The 27,364-nt window shown below is 44.8% G+C and overlaps 1 protein-coding gene across 4 annotated transcripts in view; it reads left to right on the forward strand.

Moving 5' to 3' along the window:
* Positions 1 to 27,364, forward strand: part of CPEB3 (cytoplasmic polyadenylation element binding protein 3) — a 151,935-nt gene that overhangs the window by 87,522 nt on the left and 37,049 nt on the right. For 3 of the 4 annotated variants that reach the window (XR_015878963.1, XM_088476919.1, XM_088476918.1), the window contains 3 exons: positions 10,889 to 10,912; positions 20,091 to 20,258; positions 21,255 to 21,344. Coding sequence is in view for 3 of the 4 variants with exons in the window: in XM_088476919.1 (XP_088333045.1) it covers positions 10,889 to 10,912; positions 20,091 to 20,258; positions 21,255 to 21,344 (282 nt within the window). In the remaining variant the exon portion in view is untranslated. The remainder of the gene's footprint in view (positions 1 to 10,888; positions 10,913 to 20,090; positions 20,259 to 21,254; positions 21,345 to 27,364) is intronic. The other variant, XM_088476920.1, reaches the window with a different exon arrangement.

Raw genomic sequence — 27,364 nt, forward strand, 5'->3', positions numbered from 1 at the left:
AGAAAAACGATTTCAAGCTCCTCCCTCCTTTTTAAAGCTTCTTGTCTGTTGCTCTAACTCAATCAGCATGACAGAGTGATCTCCAGCCTTGTCTTCGTCAAAACTCTCACCTGTGTTAAGAATCACTGACATGTCAGCTGGTCCTTTTGTGGCAGGGCTGAAATGCAGTGGAAATGTTGTTTCTAGGATTAAGTTCATTGTCATGGCAAAGAGGGACTTAGCAATTATTTGCAATTCATCTTCATGACATTCTGGAGTATATGCAAATTGCCATCATAAAAACAATGAAGCAGCAGACTTTGTGATAACCAATACTTGTGTCATTCTCAAAACTTTTGGCCATGGCTGTAGGTGCAAGGCCGGTGATGTCACCGGAGCTTAATTTGATTACAATCTTGTTTTTTTTTTTTCTAATTTGAAAAAGATCCCACTAGATTTTAACTGTCTGTATGGAAAGTAATTTTATAATAAATGTCAACTTTAACACTCAACAATATACGTGGAGATTCAGTTAGCTGCCAGTTTCGTGCCCTCTGCTTGCTGGTTAATGTTCTGCTCGTTTCGTGGGATATTTTAGTGAATCGCGTATTCGATACCTGCACAATTCCATTAGAAATGTCATCTCGGATCTCGCTTGTCAATTCTGCAGTGCATAACCTATGTGCCGTACATGAAAGAGTGAGGATATCATCCTAAACCCCCCAGAAAAGTGTAAAATAAGATAGCAGGACAGTGTAGAAGTTTGTTAGTATCCATAGGCAAAGTATTGGAGGCAGTTACATGGTGTCAAATGGTTGAATTTTGAAATGTTTATAAATTAAGGAAAAATAATAGACAACAATTGTATCTCAGAAAATAAAAAGTGAGTATTTTTAGGATATATTAGCATATGGTGATTTTTTGTGTTTATGTATACAAGTTTGTAAAAAGAAAAAAAAAAAAAAAAACCACCCTTGTAACTCCCATCTGCACTTAACAAAAAAACCTCTTTCCCATTAATACAACTTCTCTACATGTCCCACATTATTTAACCCATTTGTCTGCATTTCTGAGAAAATGATATGAAAAAGTACATTAATTCTTCACATATTAAAATGTTACTGTGGCTTTCAGTTGTCCTTTCACCTCCTGTGATGAGACATAATGTTGCTAGTTGTAGACAGGTGTTTATCTATTATAGCAGGGGTGGGGAACCTTTTTTCTGCTGAATTTTGATATATATATTCTCAGGCTTGGTTCAGGCCACGCCCCCTCCGTGTGATGTCACAATAGGCGGGGCCTCAATCGCTGATGGTTACAGCAATGCCCGAAGCATCCTGAGGATGCTTCGGGGAGCTGTAGGGGCAGCGGTTTGACCGTCTGAAGCATCCTAAAGACGCTCCAGACGGCACTGGTGCATAGATTCTGGCTGCAGTGTGCCATTCTAGGCACCCTGCTAGCCAGATGAGGCTAGCAGAAAAAAGCTCAGAGGGCCAGACCAAATGATTCCTGGGGCCTTCTACGGCCCCCGGACCTGAGGTTCCCCATCCCTGTATTATAGGAACTGCTAATGCCACTTTGGGGTCTATGTACTAAGCCTTGGAGAGCGATAAAGTGGACTGTGATCAAGTTCCAACCAATCAGCTCCTAACTATCATTTTTCGAACACAGCCTCTAAAGTGACAGGAGCTGATTGGTTTGTACTTTATCTCCATCCACTTTATATCTCTCCAAGGCTTAGTACATAGACCCTAATATATCCGTTTATTTTAGGAGCCACCACAGCTGCTTACAGGTCCCGGACGTTGCTAAGCAACCGGGACACCGTGTCACACCAGCCGATGGTCCTGACGGTTGCTAGGTAACTGGGACTATCTGCAGCCACACTGCCTGTTGGTTCTGACAGTTACTACAGCTTCTCTGTACCTGCAGCTGCAGTATAATTAATTGTTTCTGTTTGTGCAGCTACCCAGTAATGTATTGCAAGGGGCCCGTCTCTGTTCTATGGTCCTGATTGGCGCCTGAATAGATGAAGCACAGTCATGGCCTTGGTGCATTGCCGGTTATAGCTTCTGTCCTGGCAGAAGTCACCTGCCCTGCTGCAGTATTCTAGTAGGTTTCTGCCATTCATTCTTGAATTTCTACTTGTTCTTGCTTGCATGGGCATTGGAATAGGGGAGGAGGTGGCGATCCCCTCTGCCCCCCAAACATTTGAAAGACCCTGTGGACAGTCAGGGGTTGTGCGTTACAGCAATAGGCTGCACGGCCCCTGCACCGCACGTGGGGGGATTTTGTGTGGTCTTTAATTTAAAACACCACACATTACACTTCATCCTCCGTGCGGTGCAAGGGCTGTGCAGCCTATTGCTGTAAAGCACAACCCCTGACCGTCCGTGGCCGCCGCGTAGTTAAGGGAGAAGGAGGGCGGGGGAGGTGCCGGAAGGATTTTGTGTTGCCCCCACATATAATAGTTCCGACGCCCCTGCTTGCTTATAGGAACTGCACTCTGTCTTTGCCAATCCTGGATCTGCTTGGTAATCTACCTTTTTCTGGACCTTGATCCTCTCCTGCTCCCACCTCAGCATATTCCTTGTGCTGCCTAGTTCCCACATTGACTCTTTGTACCTGAGTTGAGTCCTAGCGGTATCCTAGTACCGGGTGAACTTACTTCACCTGGGAAAGGCGGCTGTTATACCTTTTTATTAGTCTGCAGGAGTCGTGTGGTAATGTAGGCATGCGTAACAGTTTTTGAAGATAATGGAATAATTTATAGCTCACATTATCTTATGTGTTAAAGGATGGAGCTGTCTATAGAGCTAAATACCTATTTGTGTACAAATTGAAATATAACCCACTAAATAGCCATTTGCATGATTGTTAAGAATGTGTCGGATTTTGCATATTTTATTTACGACATGCATGAACTGAAGTGTTAAATTCTATCACCGCCAGCTTAATAGTCTATTAATAAACTGTGGGATTACTTTGCTTTCTGTCTGAATTGTTAAAAGATTTACAAAATTATTAAGCCTGCAGGAATTAATGCTTGAATGTTTTTTCTTTTTGTTGGAAGATTAATTCTAAACGAATACAGTTTTATTAACCCAAAACCTGAGAACAATTTTTGAGAAATATTTGATGAAACACAAATGTAAAACAAGATTTACAGTACTTTACGGAATAATGCAGGGCTACCATTGGCTGAGGAGTTGTTACTTCAGCTGAGTAATTTGGTGCGCAATTTGATGCATGGAAGTTAGAAGGGGGAAAATCGATCTCTTACTAGTGCTAATAGAGTTGATTGTGATATTAAAGAAGATCTATCGGAAAGCCTAAATTGTAGCTTAATAATAACTTTTTTTTGTCTTTCATCCACTAGGGGACACTGGAGGTGCTTACGGTGGGGCATAAAGGCGTGGATAACTGGAGCTGGCACTTTAAAATAATCTAGAAGTGTGAAGCTCCTCCACCTCTATGCCCCATCAGCCCTCAGTTTAGAAAATGTGCCTCATGGAGCTGGTCACATTATGCTGTGCTCCAGCAAATACATTTATTTTATTACATTTTTTTTTATTTAAAAGCATCTTTTACACTCCTATAGGTACCCTTCGCCACCTATCTAAAAGGTGGGGTCCGGGTACCTGGCGCCCTGGTGTTTTAGCGAACACCAGGAAGGAGTGAACAGGGCTCATTACAAGAGCTTCTGACAGCTCCTTATTGCCACAGCAAGTCTTCACAACAAGAAGAGAAGACTGCTGACCTGCCAGAGAGAGACTACAGGGGACATGCAGTGAGTAACAAGCTGCGTATCCCCCGGCTCCTGCCCCGCTGCCCAGCGCTAACACAGCATGCTGCGCTGTGTTAGTGTGTGCATAGCACAGTTAAACAGCGCTACACCTGTGCGCTGTGTAAGGGAAGCTGTGTGTACACAGCGCTACACGCGCGGCTCCCTGCATCTTCCCTCTCCCCGCTGATACATGTGGCTCCCTGCTTCTCCCCTCTCCCCGCTGATACATGCGGGTAGCGCGGAGGGGAGGGGGGGATGGACCACATAGCAGCCATAATGGAGCCCATAGGGCATGAATAAGGGGCGGAGCCTAAGCAGCGCGGGCTGTCTCTCCACTATACGTGGCAAGCGGCTGTAGTAACAGCGTGGCTGCCGTTTGTTAACTGTTTCATGCCAGTATCTCTCCCTTATCCAGGAAGAGTGCAGCAGAACTGAAGGCTGGATTCTTTCGCTCCCCGTTCCTGGCTAAAAAGCTACAAGTTAAGCACAGAAGGCTCTGGTACAGAGGCTGTGCATAATACACTGGGGGTGCAGGGAATCTGATCTGTGGGAAGGGAGTGGGGTGTATCTCCTCCTCTGTGTCCCAAGCCAGCCTGCTGTTTTTCTTTACTTCTGTATATACTCTGTCCCTCTGTGTGTGGTGACTGTGTGTATCCATGTCAAACAGAACAAAGGCATCTCAAAGGATGTTTGTTTGTTCTAGGTGTAACAATAAACTAACCAAGCCGCATGCTGCTGGGTCCACGTTATGTGATGCTTGTATAGCAATTGATCCACCTATGGCTATTATTGCCTCACCTGCGCCTACATGGGCCGCTGACATGGTAGGAGTAATGACGGATTTAACGTCTGAGTTAGCTGAGGCATGTAAGTCTCAGCCTTCCTGGGTTGCTGGGCTAACCAAGTCTCTTGACACCCCGGTACAGGTTACGGGTACTGCTGTGTCCGCTCCCTCCACTTCCTTACAAGGACCGACACAAAAGCGTCCTTTATCGACTATTCTCCAGTCAGAAGAGTCTGATGAGGAATTCCTCGCTACGGAAGAGGAATGGGAATTGGAGGAAGCGTTACAGGACGATACCCCTCTAGAGTTAGAGTCCACCTCTCCCGGGGTGGAATCTCTAACTTTGGCGGTCGGAAAAATCCTTAAATTACCTGAAGATGTTGTTCTTGCATCCCAGGAGTGTGAATTATTTCATAAATAACCAAATCGGCGGTTTTTCCATTCTCACTGCATCTCAGCAGCTCTCAGTGGCCTGGAAACAACCGGATAAACGGTTCCAAACTCCGCGCCAGTTTCCTTCTAGCTACCCTTTTCCATCATCCATGATGGACAAGTGGGAAACGCTCCCTCCAGTTGATGCGTCCGTCTCCCGTCTCTCTAAGGCACTCCCAGTACCGGGAGCCACAGTACTAAAAGATCCTTCGGATCGTAAATTGGAGACAACGCTAAGATCTATTTATACTGCAGCGGGTGCTCAGCTTAGGCCCACCCTTGTTACTGCTTGGGTTAACAAGGCTGTGGTTTGCTGGGCTGACCAGTTGATTACAGGTTTGGACTCTGGTACTTCCAGAGCAGGTTACGCATACTAGCAGAACACATCCGTGAGTCTGCAGTGTTCTTGGGAGAAGCGTCAAAAGATATTAGTCAGATCAGTGCTCGCATATCTGCTTCTGCTATTTCGGGCCGCAGAGCCCTCTGGTTGCGCGCCTGGCATGCTGACGCAGAATCCAAGCGTGCGGTGGAGGGTTTACCATTCAATGGCGACATGCTGTTTGGCCCGGAATTAGACAAATGGATATCCCAGGCCATGGGGGGGGGTAAGTCTTCCTTCCTCCCGTCAACTGCATCGGCTCCCAGAAGAGCTTACGCTGGACCTTCATTTCATTCCTTTCGTGTGCCACTTTCCTTTCGTGGGAGAGCCAGAGGGGCTCCCTCCCAAGCAAGAGGCGACACAATTGAGGCCGCCCACACACGGTTGCACGTAGATAGGAGCCTAAGCCAGCTGAGAAACAGGTGGCATAACGGTCTTCCGTCCCACCTGGGACCACCTACAGTGGGAACCCGCCTGCAAAGATTTCAACAAGTTTGGAACCAGATGTCTCCAGAACCATGGATCCGCAGACTAATTTCCCTGGGGTACTGAATAGACTTCGAGGTCCCCCCTCCACCTCGGTTCTTCACTACAAGTCTGCCAATACCTGAAGACAAGGCCAGGGTTCTACAAGAGGCTATCCAGTCTCTAGTAGTATCATCTGTGCTAGTTCCAGTTCCAGAACATCAACGAGGTATGGGGTTTTACTCTAACCTGTTTGTAGTACCCAAACCGGATGGATCGGTCAAGCCCATCTTGAATCTCAAGTCATTGAACCTGTATCTGAAGATGTATCGGTTCCAAATGGAGTCTCTGCAGTCAGTTATTGCGAGCTTGGAACCAGGAGAGTTCCTATTATCCCTGGATATCACGGATGCCTATCTCCACGTTCCCATCTGGGAACCACTTTCCAACACGGTTGGATAATAAACTTCAAGAAATCAAATCTCTATCCATCCCAGAAGCTCCTGTTTCTGGGCATGATCTTAGATACGGCATCACAGAGTGGTTGGTTCAGCTGCTCCTCAGACCAAAGAGGGTGTCCCTCCTTCTTTGTCTGCGTCTCCTGGGAAAGATGGTAGCTGCTTTCGAGGCACTACAGTTCGGGCGATTCCGCTCCAGGGTGTTTCAGCTGAACCTACTAACACAGGGGTCAGGGTCTCATCTGCTTCTACATCGACAGATCCGTCTGAGCCCAGCTACCAGAGCGACCCTTCTCTGGTGGACACAATCCAACAATCTTTTAGCGGGCCGGAGATTCAGAGTGTGGGACTGGATCATCGCAACAACGGACAGCCTTCGAGGATGGAGAGCAGTAGTCCTCGATTATCATTTTCAGGGTCGATGGTCCCCTCTAGAACAAAAAAGTGGCCCATAAATGTGTTGGAACTCAGAGCGATTTACAATGCTCTGATGGAAGCAACAGAGTTTCTAAGAACTCGTCCGGTAAGAGTTCAGCCCGACAACGCGACGGCCGTCGCGTACATCAACCGCCAAGGAGGGACTCGGAGTCGCAGGGCCATGTGAGAAGTAATTAAGGTTCTCAGGTGGGCCGAGAGCCAGTCAGTAATCCTGTCGGTGGTATTCATCCCGGGTGTGGACAACTGGGAAGCAGATTACCTAAGCCGCCAGGATATCCATCCCGGGGAATGGAAGCTTCAGACGTGTTCAACGAGCTGATACGTCGATGGGGATGTCCTAAGGTGGACCTCATGGCGTCACGATTGAATCGTCAGCTCCCAGTATACGTGTCAAGAACTTGAGATCCGCAGGCAGTGGCAGTAGACGCTCTGACAGTTCCGTGGATCTAGGACTTCGTTGACCTTTTTTCCTCCGATTCCACTTCTTCCTCGACTGCTAAAAAAAGGATAAAACACGAGTCAGCCTCTGTCATTCTCATGGCTCCGCACTGGCCTTGGAGAAGTTGGTTCTCGGACCTTCGGTCCCTATTGGCAGACGATCCGTGGCCCCTTCCTCTGCGCCCGGATCTGCTGCAGCAGGGTCCTTTCATACACTCCAACCTAGCGCAACTGCGTTTAACGGGATGGCTCTTGAAACCGATGTCCTAAGATAAAGAGGAATCCCAGACTCTGTTATTCCCACCATGCTACGTGTCAGGAAACCAGTTTCGGCTGCGCATTATCATCGCCTCTGGCGTTCTTATATCTCGTGGTGTTCCAGTCAGGATCTTCCCTCTATGACTTTTCGGTGTCCCGGTTTCTGTTTTTTTGTTTTTTTTCTTCAGACTGGTCTGGATTCTGGCCTTCGTCTTGGAACTTTAAAGGTGCAGGTTTCTGCCCTTTCCATTTTCTTTCAACGGCAATTGGCCCTCATTCCTGAGGTGCAGACGTTTCTTCAGGGAGTCTTGCGTTTGCAGCCTCCTTTTTTGTACCTCCGATAGCTCCCTGGGTCTTGAACTTGGTGCTTCTGTTTCTTCAGTCGTCCATGTTTGAACCTTTGGAAGAGGTTGATATTCAGTACTTGTCTTGGAAGACGGTCCTCCTCCTGGCTCTAGCATCGGCTCGTAGAGTTTCTGAATTGAGTGCTCTGTCCTATAAGCCACCTTACCTTCTGTTTCATGCTGATAGGGTGGAACTCTGGACGGTATCCGCCTTCCTTCCCAAGGTAGTGTCGGCTTTTCATATTAATCAGCCTATTGTGGTACCATCTTGGGTGGAGGACTCTGGTGGTTCTTCTACCTTGGATGTGGTTGAAGCTCTCCGCATCTATGTTGACAGGACTGCTTCCCTCCGTAAGTCTGAGTCGTTTTTTGTCCTCTATGATGCGGTTCGGAGGTATTGGCCAGAGTCTAAGCAGACTTTGGCTCGTTGGATCCGGCTGACATTCATCAGGCTTCCTTCGTCCATTTCAGCTCATCCCACACGTTCTGTAGGTGCGTCATGGACGGCCGGTAGGGGAGCCTCCACTTCACAGTTGTGCCGTGCGGCCACTTGGTCTTCAGTTCACACGTTTGTCAAGTTTTACAAATTTGATATGTTCGCTGTTTCGGCATACCGTTTTTGCCGCCTAGTTTTGCAGGTGCTGCAGAGCGCTCCCGCCTGTGGGGAGAATTTTGGGACGTCCCCAGCGTAAGCACCTCCAATGTTCCCTAGTGGATGAAAGAGAAAATGGGATTTTGGTACCTACCGGTAAATCCTTTTCTCTGATTCCACAGGGGACACTGGACGCCCACCTCAGCGCTCTTCGCCTGCCTGTTCGGTTTGTTCCGTATGTTGTATGTTTTGATTATTGTGTGTTCTTCTCTCCCTTTTACTCCACTTGTTCTCCATCTCCTCTCGGTCTTCATTTTCTAAACTGAGGGTTGATGGGGCATAGAGGGGGAGGAGCTTCACACTTCTAGATTATTTTAAAGTGCCAGCTCCAGTTACCCACGCCTCTATACACCAGCGTAAGCACCTCCAGTGTCCCCTGTGGAATAAGAGAAAAGGATTTACCGGTAGGTACCAAAATCCCATTTTAATATGGTTCTAATTTAATACATTTAAGTCATAGATCTTAAACTCTGCAAATATATAGATCTTTATGAACTGTCATTTAGATTTTTAGATTCTTAGTGCAAATATTGTGATCAAATCAACCAGGGCAAGGAGTCCTCTTTCAGATGGCATCATACACTGTCACCTTGTATATTTAACTTGAGACATTCCATAGGTTGTGCCGCTAAAATACAAGTTTAAATTTGTAGACCATGTTGCTCTGATTAAAAACACCTATGTGGGGTGCTGGGCCAAAAAGAATGTGGTCATCCCCTATCAAATATACAATTTCCAAATATATTAGAAAGGTGCTACACTATATAACTATATATATATATATATATATATTTATATATATATATATATATAAAACTATATATATATATATATATATATGTGTATATATGTGTGTGTGTGTGTGTGTGTGTATATATCAGCAATAACCTAAAACCACCTGCATAATATTGTGTAGGTCCCCCTCATACCCCAAAACAGCTCCGACCTGTCGAGGCATGGACTCCACAAGACCGACTCGTCAAGGCATGGACTCCACAAGACCTCTGAAGGTGTCTTGTGGTATCTGGCACCAAGACTTTGGCTGCAGAACCTTTAGGTCCTGTAAGTTGTTGTAGCCTTTAATGGCTCTGACTTGTTTTTCCAGCACATCCCACAGATACTCGATTGGATTGAGATCTGAGAAATTTGGAGGCCAAGTCAACACCTTGAACTCTGTCATGTTCCTCAAACCATTCCCGAACAATGTTTGCAGTGTGGCAGGTGCATTATCCTGCTGAACGAGGCCACTGCCATCAGGGAATGCCAATGCTATGAAGGGGTGTACTTGGTCTGAAACAATGTTTAGGTAGGTGGTACATTTCAAAGTAACATCCATATGAATGCCAGGGCACAAGGTTTCCCAGCAGAACACTGCCCAGAGCATAAAACTGCCTCTGCCGCCTGATGTCATCTCTTCCGTCTGCTTTCCCAAGTGCATACTGGTGCCATCTCTTGCCCAAGTACACAACACAAACGCACTTGGCCGCCCACATGGTGTTAATGAAAACTTGATTCATTAGACTAGGACCCCATCTTCCATTGCTCCATGTTGCATGTATACATTGTAGGCACTTTCAGCGGTGGACAGTGGTCAGAATGGACACTGTGAATGGTCTGCAGCTACACAGCAAGCTGTGGTGCACTGTGTGTTCTGACACCTTCTATCATTACCAATATTAACTTTTTCAGCAATTTGTGCTACAGTAGCTCCTCTGTGGGATCGGACCAGAAGTGCTAGCTTTAGCTTCCTACGCTCATTAATCAGCCTTGGACACCCATGACAATATTGACCGGTTGTCCTTCTTGGACTACTTTTGGTAGGTACTAACCACTGATACTGGGAACACCCCACAAGACCACATTATTTGGGGATATTTATGTAAATGTGCACAGGAGAAAGGTCCTGTAACCGAAAACAACCAGAAATTACACCACTTTAAGAAGTGTAGATGTCTTCCGACACCTCCTTAACCTATCAAACATTAATATTTGTTTTATTTTTGTGTTTGCCAAAGTGATATAATAAAAATAAGTGTATCAATTGATCAAATTTGCTTGATGACTTTTGTAACTTAAAACCTGTCGTTTCTGACACCGCGAAGCTTCGATCCAACCAGTTTGTTTAATAATTCAGTGTAACAGCGTAAGTCATGTCTATTCTGTATACTCGGGGCTTGTGTATCAATCTGTACTTTTATTGATTAAGATGTGTTGAGGATCTTAAAGCGTTTCACGCTGTAATACGAATAATTTTGTTGTGCAACTTGTATAGGTAAATAACACGCAACTATATGTGATATGTATATGACAAAGCATATTGCCATGCTGCATGGTTGTCTGACTTAAGCACAATAGCTTGACAAACCATTGCAGTTCCAGCCCTAAATCATTTATCATGCGCAAAAGAGGGAGATGAAATGGTGCGATTGTTTATGTATGTTAATTCTTGCAACTTTTCCTCTGTTTCCATGCAGCCAGGAGCTATGGTCGGAGACGAGGTAAATACACTGAGACTTGTTTGGGTGTTTTTGCTTGTCAAAATCTGAGGGTAAAAAAAAAAAAAAAAATCATAAATAATCAAAAATATTCAAGCTTTTGCATCTTTCGTGATTTGTATCATTACCTCGTAGCGGATGTTAAGGATGATTGTGATTATTTCTCCATAATTTTTATGATTTATTTAATTGTAGTTTGCAATTCTAGTTTTATATGCATATACACTTTTATTTTGTGGTTTTGTAATCTCCTAACCCTTGGCTTTGTACCGGTTGCTTGTTTAGCATTGATTTGGGAAAATTAAAACAATGCACATTTTTGTTGCCTTATGCAATTACTATTCTGTTTTTTTTTTTCTTTTCTTTTGAGTTATAAGACTCTATTTTTTGTCTTTCTTTTTGATTTCTTCAAAACATGTTCAGTAAGTTTGTTGCGGTGGTTCCTTGCCTGCTTTTACGTGTGAATCACTAACCTGATCATAGAAGAAAACCGTAACGACTTATGACTATCTTGCTGTAATTCTGGCACATATTCTTCCCTGTTCGGTTGCAGCCTCACCGTTGCTGCCATAGAGGTCACCCATGTGCGTGATCCTTGTGTGCCCTCAAAGTCTGAAAATGCCTGTATATGCACATATAGGCCAATAGGCTGCAGCTCCTAATGCATTCCATCCGAAGCTGGTGATGTCTTGCGGCCCATAATATTTTCATACATTTGCCAGGATTTTATTTTGTAATTGGTGTTCTGCTAAATGTATACTCTTACTAGGCTGCCAAACGGGATTGCCACAGTACCACATGTGCTTCTTTGCTGCAAAGCAATAATTGTATTATTTTCGATTAGAGTGCTGGAGCCCTACAGATGGCAGTCTCACAACTCCAATACAATTCCCTAGATCAGTTGTACTCCATTTTCTCTCTGCACTGAAGAGTGACATCCACATATGTGATCATGCTGAACAAAAAATGATTGCATCTTTTGCTTTTGAGCTTCCCATATGCCTACCCACATAGCATCAGACCATCCCACATGCCCTACACATACATCATGGCAAGTCACACTCCTATTTTATGTACGTATAATGCTTAGAAATACATTGCCTTAATCTCACTTAGCCAACAGGAGCAGTGCTGGGGGCAGAGAGGGGGGTAAGGGCAGGCAGCAGTTGGGGCAGTTGTAGCTTAGGCAATGCAGAGGGCAGTCAGCAGTTGGGGTAGAGCTGGGGATGGAGGCAGGCAGCAGTTGGGGAGGGGAGGTAGTAGTTGGGACAGTATTGAGAGTAGGCAGCATTCGGGGTACAGGTGGGTAAGTGCATGTGGCAGTTGGGGCCGATAGGGTGTAAGGTTAAATAGCAGTTGGGGCAGTACTGGGGGCAAGATGTGAGTTTGGTGCAGCCAGTACTGGGCCAGTGGGTAGGAAGAGGGTAAGAGTAGTTAGCAGTTGAGTTAGTACTGGGGACATAGAGAGGTTTAGGGGCAGGCAGTGCTAAGGGTAGGAAGGGGGTAAGGGTAGATAGTAGCTGGGGCAGCACTGGGGCAAAGGGGGGGTTATCCATTAGCTATCTACACTGAAGTGCCAAAAGTCATGGGATAGCAGTATGCAAAGATAATGGTAAGTGACCTCGCCAGACTGTGACAACTTGGCAATGCCCAGACCTGCATCAGATGTAATCTGACATCTCGTGAGTCACTTTGAACTCCAGATGGGGCTGCTCATGGCAAGGCAACCTGAATTATTGGAGTTCAAATGGGGGCGTGATAGTGGGTGCCCAACAGATGTGAACCCATTTCCGTAATTGTGTGGACATTAACACGTGTTCCGGGAATACCTCATGGAAAGCATTACCACCCATCGTGGACAGCTCAGTGGCTGACCATGGGTGCTTAATGATCGTGAACAGCTGCGTCTGGCCAGAATTGTCCGTGGTAACAGACAAGTGACATTGACTCAAATCACATCCACATTCAATGCAGGAGGTACAAGATGCATATTCAGTTGGTCAGTACAGCATTCTTTAGGTTCCATGGGATATGGGACCAGGAGACCCACAAGAGTGCCTCCGTTAATACGACTCTGGACACAGCGTCTCACCTGGGCTAGTTACGTAGCTAATTGGACCCTGGAAGATTGGCAACATATGGCGTGGTCCTATGAGTCATGGTTTCAGTTGTTTTGGGCTGGTGGTAGGGTTTGGATGTGGCGCAGACCCCATGAGGCCATGGACTCCAGTTGTCAACAAACACTGTGCAGGCTGGAGGTGGTTCCATAATGGTGTGAGGTGTAGTCACGTGTCATGGGTTGGTTCCGCTGGTCCACCTGAACATGTCATTGCCCAGTAACCGCTACATTGCACTGCTTGATGACCATTTACAGCCCTTGGACTTCATGTACCCCCCGGAAAGATGAAATATTCCAGCAGGATAATGCACCGTGTCTTTGGCCTTAAGTTGTCCAGAATTGATTTGAGGTGCATTTTGGAGAATTGCGACAAATGGTGTGGCCACCACGTTTGCCTGACATGAACGTGCGTCAGGCAAGTCCTAGGCAGTGCAGTGCAGTGAGCAAGTCCTAGGTACTCCAGTATTGTTACATGATGACCTTATAAGATCAGCTTCTTCATGTCCTTGTCAAAGCCCTCACAGTGGTATTTTCCTACAGAGTCTGGAAACCATGCAGGTAAAGCTTGTGGCTGCACTGGTAATCCACGGCCAAGTAAGGATGTGGGCATCTCGGGCCGCCATGGGTCGTTCCTATCCGTGGCTCACTGGCGTGTCCTCCACTTTGGAGATTAATTGGACCCCCCGGGACAGCGACGGGAAGGATGCCTCAAGCGGTGTTTGGATGGGGAGGCACAGCAGCGTTGCTATTGGCTGTGGGCACACAGCCATATAGGTTCAACACAGTGCGTACTGCTGGACCCTCTTATCTTTCAAAACTGCTTCCCTCATTGCCTATGGCGCGTAAAGGACACGCAATAGCTCGTAAGTGCGATCCCTGCATATGTAACGCAAAATTTGAAATTAATAAAAGTTTATGTAAATAGACCTAACTGTACACTAAGCGAACACTCCGAGCTGTCCCTTACATACCCATACCAAACACCCTTCCCCCCTTTAACCATTGTAAATTTTCAAAAATCTCAAACTTCTTACACGTTGTCATTATGGGGTATTTATTGTGTGTAGAATTTTGAGGACAAAAATTAATTTTCCATTTTGGAATAAGGCTATAAAATAACAAAATGTGGAAAAAGTGAAGCGCTGTGAATACTTTCCGGTTGCACTGTACCTACGGTAAGAACTCCTTTCCACTTTATTTCCTTAGTCTCCCATCCTACTGAGGATGAACCTTTGTTTTCAGTATCCAGTGGAGCAGGGGAAAGCACAGGAAGCACACACCTCCCCTTTTCCTATGCTGATTGGTCGAAGCACGTCCTGTGGCACCTAGACTATTATATTTTTTTGTCACCCCACTGTCATTGTGTGTGTGACTCACCAGGGACCTACTCGTGACACACTGTTAGAGAAGGGCTTCCCTACATTGTGATTGGGTGATAACCCTACACATATACAAAAAAGGGTAACCAGTTTACTTTTTTTTAGGAGCTTTGTGGTGTAATAAAATAGACCTCAGCCTAGTGCTATTTATGCTTCGCCCACCCCATGTAAAGGGTTTGGGAGGGTGACCTAATAAATCCGGTGCTTTGTGACCACAGGGAATAATAATTCACCTCTCATCACCTGGCAACTGGGAGTCTCATTGTATAAACCTTTCCTCGTCCAGCACCTAGGTGGTAATGGAACAGCCCTATATTTTTTAATGTTAAAATTGGTAATCTCTAGGAGTGGGCACACCATTTCTAGGCCTCCTTTCCCTCAAGTCATGGGTTCTCAGTCCCAGTCCTCAAGTTTCATCTGCAGGTCATGTTTACAGGATTTTTGGGGCACACCATTTCTAGGCCTCCTTTCCCTCAAGTCAGGGGTTCTCAGTCCCAGTCCTCAAGTTTCACCTGCAGGTCATGTTTACAGGATTTATTTTAATCATGCACAGGTGAGTTAATATTTTTTGGTATTATCCCACTGTTTTCGACAGAAAGTCTGAAAACATGGCCTGTTGGCATTTGAGGACTGGAGTTGAGATCCTGAGCTTTTTTTTCTCTCTTCTGACTTTTCTCCTGTTAAGCCAGCAGCGAGTCCTGCTACGCACATAAAAAACGCACATGCGCTCAATGCACCACTACCTTGTTTTTGATGATCTGAATGTTTATTGACTCTGAGATCTGCAAAACCTGGCCTCCACCTGTCTTCCTTTGAACTTCCTCACCTATGTCATATAATGGATAAATGTTGGAACAATTCTAGAATACTGCATAACTTTTACTGCTGGCTACACACTCACACGTTATATGATCCCTTTCTGACCTGGTTTATAAAGTAAAGGTTATCCAGATGACCTGGAGCCGAAAGAAGGATGACTGGACCGCACTTTGTATTTCACTATTACTAGACAGGCAGCTAATGTGCTCATAGGCAAACGCAGGGGGGGTTTCCGTCTGCCTGGAAACCCCCCTCCCCAGCACACACCATGACCACAATGGAAAAAGTAATATAATAGAATGTTACTAGTGCTGCATGTTCTTCTCAGTATCACAAATGAAATGATTAGCACCAACTGTGGATCTTTTAAAATGTGTCAGCCAGTAATAAATATACCTGTGCACCAACTAGGAGATCAAGTAAACATGCACTGCTACGGGTGCACTGCTATAGACCATCAATAGGGTTAATAATTAATACTGTATAACAATACACTATCCAGTGTATAAGGAGACCGATATGTACATATATGTCCAGGGCAGTGCTAAATTCTTCTGCTGCTCCCGCAGACGTCCGGACTTGCTCCAACGCTCTGGAATGATGCCCACATCTAAAATAAAAACATTCAGCTCAGGCAGGATGGACCTAATGCCGCATCTAATGGCTTACTGTGATCGCTGGTCCTGAATATGCAGGAATTATGCAACACAATATACTTTGTATGTAACATATTAAAGCTGGATAAGTGCTAATTATGCCCTCTTCATGGACAGGCCACACTCACTCTAAAATCAAGCATTTGGAAACCCCCCTCTAGATATCCTGCATTTGCCACTGCTGCTGCTGGTCATTCTGAAGGTTATACAATGGGATGGTGTTTTCATTTAATAGGGATGTTACTATCATTCATAACATCTGCTAGTATGTCTGATCACTATCGTAGTAACATCTGCTAGTATATCTGATCACTATCGTAGTAACATCTGCTAGTATGTCTGATCACTATCGTAGTAACATCTGCTAGTATATCTGATCACTATCGTAGTAACATCTGCTAGTATATCTGATCACTATCGTAGTAACATCTGCTAGTATGTCTGATCACTATCATAGTAACCTCTGCTTGCATGCCTGATCACTATAGTAGTAACATCTGCTAGAATGTCTGATCACTATCGTAGTAAACTGAAGGTACAAAGGTTTTCACTCTATGGCCCGTATTCAATTTGAATCGCACTCACGATACTTTTTCGCCTCCTGGACTTTTCGCCTGTTTTGCAGGTGGAAAAGTATCGTGCGTATCCCCTGTATTCAATTAGAAAGTACGCGAAAACTGGACCCGCTGAAACAAGCGGAAAGTCCTGTCAGAAATCAGCCTGACACCCCCCAAAAGATGCTCTGACATGGGGGTTCACTATGGTACCCCCCGATTTGGCTTGTTGAACGTATTTGGTGTTTTTAAACGGGCTCAATAGGTGCTAAATAGCGTTTTTGTATAAGTGGTGAAGAACGGTATTTTGGATGTTTTTTTGCAGAAAACAACTTATCCCAGTAAATTTGGGGTACTTGAAAATGGGGGGCAGCATATTTTAAAGTTGCTAATGTATAGTTTTAAAAATTGTGAAAAATCCACCTTCCGCAAGCACCTGCAAAGGAAAAAACACTTGGGGCATATTTGGGGACCCCTCTGGAGTCTAGTTCGCTAGTTTTTAACTTTGTCCCCCAACATTTTTTTTTTTGCCCCCAAAAGGAAAGTGATTTTTTGGGGTGTTAAGTCTTTTTAAAAATAAATTTGACACAGTTTACCTTTGGGGGACTGTCTGAAGGCTGCACAGGGGTTCCCGCAACGTTGCACCCCAAAACCCCAATTCTGCACTTTTTTCCGCCTGCTATTCATAGGCGAAACTATTCGTCTATTACATTGCACTGACTTTCCGCCTAGGCGGAAAGTCTTTCAAATTGAATACGACGATGCTTTTCCGCCTGGTGAAATTACGTCATCGGCGAAACTTTCAGCTTTTCGCTCCACATTGAATACGGGCCTATGCAGCAAAAGTCCTCAACTCTTTACACAGAGACACAGCTGATAGTGCAGTTCCTTAACAGCAGTGCAGGTTTGGGTGCCTCCGATGGGTTCAGTTCTTACGTAAATAGATTGTTTGTTTTTTTCAGTGCAAGATTTTCTTTTGTTCAAAACGCAGCAATGTTTGCTGTAAGCTCTACTTAGCAAGGATTCTATTCCTTTCATTATTAAGACACTGGGGGACCACACGTTGACTCTCCTGGCGCATCGATCCGGTGTCAAATAGCAGGATCGCTTTCCAGTTACAATCATTGATGAATAAAATGAGTGAGATATGTCTGCTTGCTAGGGTGATCTGCTGGTTCTGATATTTTGTTTGTAAGGAGGATGTTTACTGGTTTAATTGACCTTCTAGCAAGGATATAGAAGAAAACAAATTGTAAAGTAAATGTGGTACCAGTGAATTACTGTTTGCCATTGTAATATTCCACCATCCCTGCTGCAGTGCATGACAGAATATAGTTGTGTTCGGTCACTGGGGCTAGCTCACCTGTCACTCAAAATTGCGATCACTGATGGTAATTTAGGTTCTACATTCCCAATAATGAAGTGGATTACAGGCCGCATGACTGGTAAATCGATAGTCTTGGCGTTATTGCACTCAATTGCTCCTTGACTATGAATTTGGCCTTACACATGCTACATGCAATAACAGTACCGCCAGCTTTTCACTTAGCCTCAATGCTTTTTGTTGCAAAGTACAGGGAGCAGCACTGGGTGGGAGTGTTGTCATTCATCCTGCTGGTTCCAGCATTGTTCCTGGATCACGTTGGGGCTTGTTAGTGTAGCTACCAGAAGCCCAGTCACACAGGCAGGTAGCAGTTTTAAATAGGAATGGCCATCGGGAGGGTGGTTTGAAATGGTTGCATTTATGCTGACATCATTATATGCCTAACGACGGCATGTAAGAAGGAGCAGTGCCGCTGTGTCACTAGTATGTGATTGCACAAAGGAGCAGTGCTGCTGTGTCACTAGCATGTTATTGCACAAAGGAGCAGTTCTGCTGTGTCACTAGTATGTGATTGCACAAAGGAGCAGTGCCGCTGTGTCACTAGCATGTAATTGCACAAAGGAGCAGTGCCGCTGTGTCACTAGCATGTGATTGCACAAAGGAGCAGTGCCGCTGTGTCACTAGTATGTGATTGCACAAAGGAGCAGTGCCGCTGTGTCACTAGTATGTGATTGCACAAAGGAGCAGTGCCGCTGTGTCACTAGTATGTGATTGCACAAAGGAGCAGTGCCGCTGTGTCACTAGCATGTAATTGCACAAAGGAGCAGTGCTGCTGTGTCACTAGCATGTAATTGCACAAAGGAGCAGTGCTGCTGTGTCACTAGCATGTGATTGCACAAAGGAGCAGTGCCGCTGTGTCACTAGCATGTAATTGCACAAAGGAGCAGTGCCGCTGTGTCACTAGCATGTGATTGCACAAAGGAGCAGTGCCGCTGTGTCACTAGCATGTGATTGCACAAAGGAGCAGTGCCGCTGTGTCACTAGCATGTGATTGCACAAAGGAGCAGTGCCGCTGTGTCACTAGCATGTGATTGCACAAAGGAGCAGTGCCGCTGTGTCACTAGCATGTGATTGCACAAAGGAGCAGTGCCGCTGTGTCACTAGCATGTGATTGCACAAAGGAGCAGTGCCGCTGTGTCACTAGCATGTGATTGCACAAAGGAGCAGTGCCGCTGTGTCACTAGCATGTAATTGCACAGAGGAGCAGTGCCGCTGTGTCAGTGTTGCGACTTAATGAGACAGCTGCTGCCTGCGTATAGATACAGCTACTAGGTGGCTTATTACAGAACACAAAAAAAGCATCTTTACACAAGAGTTGTAGCAGTAGTGTGTGCAGCCCATCTGCCCAAATTTTAGAATTGTGGATAAAATACAGACGTACATGGTAAATCCAGTACCATACAAATAATGTTAAACACCGTTTAAATAAGGAGGAGCGTGCAGCAGGCTAATCCATTATTTGCAATGTCTTGACAACCAACGGTTGGTGTCCCCATAACAATGGGGGGGTAAAAGTAGCTTTAAGCAAGGCTCTCGCACGTTCTGATACGGGTAATCCTGGGGTAACTTAGAGAGACCAGTGATAATTTTAACTCTGCATAAGTGTATAGTACTAATAAAGAATACTATATAAAAATGAACTAGACAAACTTTTACTCAAGACCAATTGTATATATATATAATATATGCAATAAGGTTTTTAGTACTGATGTAAAACAATGGAGTACATGTTTGTAAAATACTGGTGTTAGGTTCTGTTTCAGGGATCAAAAAGTGAAACTTAGTATTGAGTCTATCAATGTGTACTGCCAGCTGCCATTGTCTGTCCATATAGTGTATACACTATGCAATGCTGTATTACCAATCACAACAGTAGGGAGTGATATTTTATGGATTATAATCCTCTGAGTCTTTCCCATCTCTTGTTCATAGTCTGCTATAACTATTAACACTGGGAAGATAATTTAAATGGTTTAATTTGTCTGATGTTCCTACGAGAACATTACTTACCCTACAGTAGAATGTGCTCTGATTCATTTCTGCCTTTCTGCTGAAGGTCTCTTTCTAAATGCCGGTGTTCCTTCTTGGATATTGATTCTCCCTCTACTGGTAACCGTCTATATGCTTTATAGAATGCATCTGCATAAATAACTGAATTACTCTCTTCAAAACAATAAATACACGATGAAGTTGCTTATTAAAGCAACTACAAATTATTTTGTTATTTATATTTCAGAAACCTGGTAACCACCATTTTTCTTTCCCTCCAGGTCGGTCCTCACTTTTCCCCTTTGAGGACGGCTTCCTTGGTGATAGCCACGGTGACCAGTCCTTGTCATCCGGTTTGAGTTCTCCAACACACTGTCAGAACGGGGAACGGGTGGAGCGCTACTCTCGGAAGGTGTTTGTCGGAGGGTTACCTCCGGACATTGATGAAGGTAATTAATAGTTTTAATTTCCAAGCAAACACGTCTTGTAACTTCGCAAGCCAACCCTTTGAAGTCTCGGCTGGACAGCAGTACAACATATAGGTAGTTGTAAATATTTTAATAAAGGTCTGTATTCTGCTACATACAGGGAAAAAAGACATCCTTACAATTAAGTTGGGTTTAATGATAACAGAAACGTTTGTACGATCTCCTATTGTTGCAGGTTTTTTTTTTTCAGTTATTGTTACAACTTGTTTTAAGAAAGACAAAGAAACGCTGGTGGGAGGGTAGCCTAGGCCTTCATGTCACTTAACTATGGACACAACATTGTCAGAGTAGGGTGTTCCCTGGCTTCTTATGTGAATACTGGAATCTGCACTGTATGCACATTGTGATGTAAAATAATGTTTTGGTGTCATCGGTGCATCTGCGTTGGGATTAATGGTCACGTGCTAGATATAGACTATTCTCTGGTTTGCTATATAACACACCTGCTCTTCTGTTAACAACTGTACCCCTGCTTCAGTATAATATTGTCAGCTGGCTAAAAGGAAATTAAATCAACATAAAGTCACCTCTGCCACCCCATGAATAGCCCGCCTGCCCCCTAAATCCGTACACTTCATAACTACTGCATATGGCTGTCCTGGACTTGGTAAAGCCTTGTATCATTCTTGTAATTTTGGGGTTTATTTTTGGTTTGTGTCCATTTTTATATGTGCAAAGTACAGACAATAAGGGGTATATTTACTAAAGTGCGGGTTTTTAGAAGTGGTGTTGTTGCCCATAGCTTGCTATGGGCAACATCTCCACTTCTAAAAAGTTTTACTTCTTAATATATACCTCCAGAGTGTCTGCTGAAGTGGAACCTAAATATTAATAAATACATATTTTATAATTTTTTTTTTAAAGCCCCCAGCAAATCTTAGAAAAAGAGAAATGTATGTCATTTTTATTTCTTAGCTTTATTTTTTCATGTGTCATTTGTTGTGATGTTATTTCCAGATGAGATCACTGCAAGCTTTCGGAGATTTGGCCCTTTGGTGGTGGATTGGCCTCATAAAGCAGAAAGCAAATCTTACTTTCCCCCGAAAGGTAATGAGCCTTTTCTTTTCCTTTATTTTTCTTTTTGGTATGTAATTGAATAAAGAGCTGAAGGTGGAAACGAAATAAGGGAAAAAAAAACAAAACACTTTTGTTCATGGAGTTCATTTAACTAAATCATAAATGCACAGATACAACAAAAACGCACTAAGGGGCATATGTATCAAAGCTTGATGTGAGATAAAATTGTGAAATATGTATCACCAACCAATCAGCTCCAAACTATCATTTCTTAAACACAGCCTGCAAAATGTAAGTTAGAAGCTGATTGGTTGGTGATATTTATGTCACAATTTTATCTTGCATCAAGCTTTGATACATATGCCACTAAATGTCACAGTTAGGAGCTTATTGGTTGGTACTTTATCTCTCTCCAAGTTTTGATACATCTCCCCCTGTAATTTTTCAAACACTCCCTGTAAATTGACAGATGCTGATTGGATGGTACTTTATCTCTTTAGGTTTGATACATTCTCCTCCCCTATGAAACCAGGTTTTGGTCCTACATAACAGTGATGGAACTGAGCAGGAAAAATTAAACTATATTTCCTTAGAAATATAATTAACACTCTTAAAACATTTGTTGTTTTGGTTCACAGGCAACCGCTGAATAAGTGCAATATAATCATGTGTAATAACTCCTGTTATCGGAGCGTTGCTTGTTCAAACGACTCACAGTAATAAGTGCTGCTGCTGTTTCCTTGGGTGTTTGTGTCAGTGTTATTCTCTGCGGTATTTACTATTGGTGTAAGTAAGCAGTATTCCTTTTTAGTTTATTTTTTTAACACTTAGCTGGAAATAGATTCAGTGTCTTTGGCACTCTGTGCTTTTACTAATTTATGTTGTCTCTCCAGTATTTTGCCTACGCGACTTTCACAAGCGTTTCAGGTACACGCTAGTAGCAACTTCTTTTGCTTTCGCTAATTATAAAAATGTTGCTCAGTGTTGAATCACAGGCCAGGCGAACGCGGCGTCTGTTATCTATATCTGTCATGGTTCTAAAAAGGGAAACTGCTTTGCAGATCCTCTGCCAGCTGCCTTGTCTGTCTCTCGTTGGGTGCTGAATGAATGCTGTGTGCCGTAACTGTTGCTGTCGAAGAGTAACTGGGTTATTGGTCATTGATTTCTGCTTACAGAACCACTCTACCCAGGGGTGTAACTAGAACTTTGTGGGCCCCATAGCAAATTTTTAAGGGGCCCCTCCCAACTCCGGTCTCATCCAGAGTGTATATATAAATAAATTAATTTATAAATATATATATGTATATACATAATCAGTTTCATGATGGCAGAAGCACAGTATTTTACTCACATTACTTTTTGGGATACAGTCAATATACCGACGGACGGGAAGCTTCCGTCGGAATCCCGCTGTCTAAATCCTGACACGGGTCTAAAGACAGGCGTCTGAATCCAGCCTATTCTTAGCCCGAAGATGGAGTCCCAACAGGAGGGCTTCCCGAACGAAGGTAAGCGGGGACACTTAGTGGTTAGCCGCAGGGGAGGAGGGTTAGGTTTAGGCACCCCCGGGGGGAGGGTTAGGGGAAAGGGGGGTTAAGGTTAGGCACCACTGGGGGGAGGTTAGAGTTAGGCACTCCCCGGGAGGGTTAGGTTTAGGCAATCCTGGGGGGGACTTAGGGTTAGGCACCACCCCAGGAGTTTTTGGTTAGGCTTCCCTAATGGAGGGTTAGGGGGGGAGAAGGGTAGGGTTAGGGGATTTACCTGCTCAGTTGGGATTATACATGTTCGGGCTTCCGGCGTCTGCATTTTACCGCCAGGATTTCATACCCAAACCCACTGCCTGTGTCTCCGACTCTACTCACTGAAGCCGCCGCTGCCTTGCTAACTGATGGACGTTACTCCTGCACCACACAAGTCCCTCCCAGTCCTCCTTACCCACCGCCGGGAGGGGAGCGAAATGATGACATGACACTGCTGCGTAAAGCTAGCTCTGCAGGCTGTGGGGGTGCGGTGGGTGGAAGCACAGTGTCAGTAATTGACACTACAGTCCGCTCTGACCCCCGCCCCCCCCCACCGACCGTTTGCCCGGGGAGTTTCAAGAGTAAAAAAAAAAAACACTTGGCAGGGTGCAGGGGGTTGCTTGCTGGACCAGCGGCCCCGCGAGGCCACCTGGCCCCATAGCAAGCGCACCCCTTGCACCCTCTATATTTACGCCACTGACTCTCCATTAGAACCAGTTTTACACAAGTTAGACCACGTAAGCCTGTTTAAAAGAAATGGATGGTTTCCTAATACGTATTTACTAAGGACGGACAGATCTCTGGAGCCGGGCAGTCTCACTGCCTAGCTCACACCTAGTTCTCTGAAAGTTATTTCTGTAGGACAAGAGCCACCCAGTAGCTGCCCTCATTGGCTGCAGCTGTGATCCTCTTGAGCAATTTTATAGTGTAAGATCAAGAAAGAGGACAAGTGTGTTATACAGTAATACCATATGGAAATAATAAACAGTTATATATTGTTTTTTTATTAGATACCAGCAGCCTGTGTAGATTGGGCAGTAATATCACCACTGCTGTGACTGACTGTGATTGATGTGCAGGATGCACTAGTAGGGTTGCCTTCTCCTCTGCACCGCCCCTCAGTTGCCCTGGGAAGCAATGTGCAGGGGACATTCACACTGTGCCGTATTTTAAAGCAAAACGATATATGGAGGAATATAAACTTCCATCTTTAAACAATAATCTCATTTATAAGGAGCTTTGTGTATAGTGATGGAAATGTCTATGTCAAAGCATTTATTTATTCAAATTGAAATTGAAAGATGCTTTAAAAACAAATGTGTTAATTAGTCAATATTCTTCATTCATCCTCTGGGTGATATTTCCTGCCCACTGCCTAATCACAGCTACTTCACCTACACAGTGGATCGGAGGCAGCCATGTTGATGTACAGATGTGTCCTCATACTTCTAGCCTCAATACGCAACGCAGCGTGACTTTCCTGGTGTGAGTGAGCCAGAAGCTCCTGTGCTACACTGCCAGTGTTCACTCTAGGTCCGGCGCCGGACCCAGAGAAAGGGGGAGCACGCCCAAAAAGGAGCATGGCCAAGGAAAAGGGGGCATTTCTTTAAGACTCGTCGTCTTTTCGTCACTCTTGGGGTGTGCCCGACACTTACAGACATGCCAGGGCTGCCCCCAAGCGCTGCTATCAGTGTGAATGGATGCTGGACGCATGCACCCAGCATCCATTCTCAGGCGGTGACCGCTACACCGCCGTTTTCCCCACCTGCGGGTCACTGCGACCCGCGGGTGGGTATGGCATCCGCAGGCTGCTTCAGCGGGGCACCGCGCCGGAGGGCAGGGTGCTTTTTGCCCTTTTGAAATAGAGCAGGGCGTGGAGTCCCTCTAAAACAGCCTAGCAGGGACGCTACTCTGCTAGCGCCGGGTGTCTTTTTGTGGCGAAAATGCGTCTTTGTCGCAATGCGATGTGATTAAAACGCACCAGCAGACTGTGCTGATTAATCATATATGTGACACTTGTATATCTGTGGGCACCTGAGTCTGTATATAAAGCACAACAGAACTTGGAATGAAAAAAGCTGTGGCCACTACATTGTAGCACTTTGTGTACAGATTCAGAGACTCAGGTGCACATAGATATACAAGTGTCACATATCATATTAATCAGCACAGTCTGCTTGTGCGTCCTAATTGCATCTCATTGCGACTTAAAAGCATTTTTGGCAAAAAAGACGCCTGGCGCTAGCAGAGTCTCGCGGGACCTGGTGCGCCAAGATGGTTTCTTTCGCACGACTACAGCAAAGATGTATACATCTGTATGTATGTATATGATAGCTCAACAAATACAAATTTGGGTTTACAGCAAATGGCGTATGAACCGGGTATGAGGGATACTTCCAGCAACACAAGTAATAAAGAATATAAATATATAGCAGTTTGTTATTTTTGGTAAAGGACAGGTGGAGGGTAAGAATAGGAGTAAAGTTATGACTTGGGCAGTATGGCGTACCTCCATCAGGGAATGGGGTCAGAAGAAGTGAGATCCAGAGTTACTGGAGGGTGTGCCTTCAGTACTGAGAAATGTGTTGTCCATCTCAAATTTCAGTGAATGGGGATAAGTATTAGCAACGGGGTCAGGAGAAAGGGAGGTGGACCTTAAAATGAGATGTAGAGTCTCCTACACCTCGATTACTGATTTTCAGGAGTTATGGAGGATTGTGACCATAAACTCTCTATGGTAACATTTTATTAAGGACTGATTGCAGTGAGAGAGCAGGCGGTTGTTTCCTATCTGCTGTTGGCTGGTAAGCAACAGCTGATATAATGGGTCCAACCAACTTATTCTGGTGATGTATAGCCAGCGGAAAAAGAAGGAACCTGCGGGAGAGACTAGTGCTTAAGTTACTGTCTCGGCAGACTGCAGAGCGATTGGGACTTTACCACTAGATATGAAGAAAAGGTCCCTCTGCAGAGCAGTCTCTCCAGCATCTGTGAGAGAGATCTGGAGCAATTATGTTTAATCTGTCTGGTATGTAATAACGTCAGTATAATAATTTGTATCTATTCTCCTTTATTCCAACACCAGTAGAACTGGGGGCTGTATTTTCTCTCATTTCCTCCCAGTTGTCTCTATCCAGTGTCCCTGAAATCTGCTTCTCGTCCCTTGGCGTTGGTCCTATAGATTAAGTTCTAGATATAATGTAGAGATGAGGCCCTTTGTTGAGGTTTGTCTACAGCTGAGAGACTCGATAGTATTCACAGGGCTGCAGTTCCTGTAATTACTACGGAAGGGTCTAATTGGCCGAAAGTGAAAAAAGTTATTGTTAGGTTTATTGTATTTTGATTTCATGTCGGCAAAAGTAGGGAAGAAGGGTCCTCATGTGATGATATGGGTCCAACCAACCATGTGTCTTATTCTACTTGCCAGTCACAGGTTCTAGTGCACGTACACCCATCAGCCATAATAAAACCACCTGCCTAATGTTGTGTAGCTCCCCCTGATGGCGCAAAAACAGCTGTGACCCGTTGAGGCATAGACTCCGCAAAGCCTCTAAAGGTGTCCTGTGGTATCTGGCACCAAGACGTTAGCAGCAAATCCTATAAATCCTGTAAATTGCGAGGTGAGTCCTCCATGGCTTCCAGCACATCCCACAGATGCTCGATCGTACTGAGATCTGGGGAATTTGGAGGCCAAGACAGCACCTTTTAATTCTTTGTTTCTCAAACCCTGAACAATATTCGCAGTGTGTCTGGACCATTGCCATCAGGGAATACCATTTGCAGGGGTGTACTTTGTCTGCATCAATGTGTATATAGGTGGTATGTATCAAAGTATCATCCACATGCATGCCAGACCCAAGAACATTGCCCAGAGCATCACACTGCCTCCGCATGCTTACCCTTTTCCCATACTGCATCCTGGTGCTCTCTCTTCCCCAGGTAAACTATGCGCCCTTCCACATGATTTAATAGAAAATGTGATTCATCAGAGAAGACAATCTTCATCTTATGCACCATGGTGCAGTACTGATGCTCACGTGCCCATTGTAGTTGCTTTCTGTGGTGGACAGGGGTCAGCATGGGCACTCTAACTGCTACGCAGTCCCATACGCAGCAAGCTGCGATGCACTGTGTGTGTTCTGACACATCCTCTATCATAGCCAGCATTAACTTTTTCGGCAATTTGTAAGATTGTAGCCCTTCTGTGGGATAGGACCAGACGGGATAGCCTATGCTTCCCCCATGCATCAATGAGTCTTGGGCACCCATAACCCTATTGTCGGTTCACTGTTTGTCCTTCTTTGGACCACATTTGACAGGTACTAATCGCTGCATACTGGGTACACCCCACAGGACCTGCCATTTTGGAGATGCTCTGACCCAGCCGCCTAGCCATCACAATTTGGCCTATGTCAGAGTCGCTCAGCTCCTTATGCTTTTCTTGCTTCCAACACATCAACTTCAAGTACTGACTGTTTACTTGTTGCCTAATCTATCCCACCCATGGACAGGCGCCATTACAATACAGGC

The sequence above is a fragment of the Taudactylus pleione genome, unplaced genomic scaffold (assembly GCF_031769625.1).
Source record: "Taudactylus pleione unplaced genomic scaffold, aTauple2 ptg000198l, whole genome shotgun sequence".
Lineage (NCBI taxonomy): Eukaryota > Metazoa > Chordata > Amphibia > Anura > Myobatrachidae > Taudactylus > Taudactylus pleione.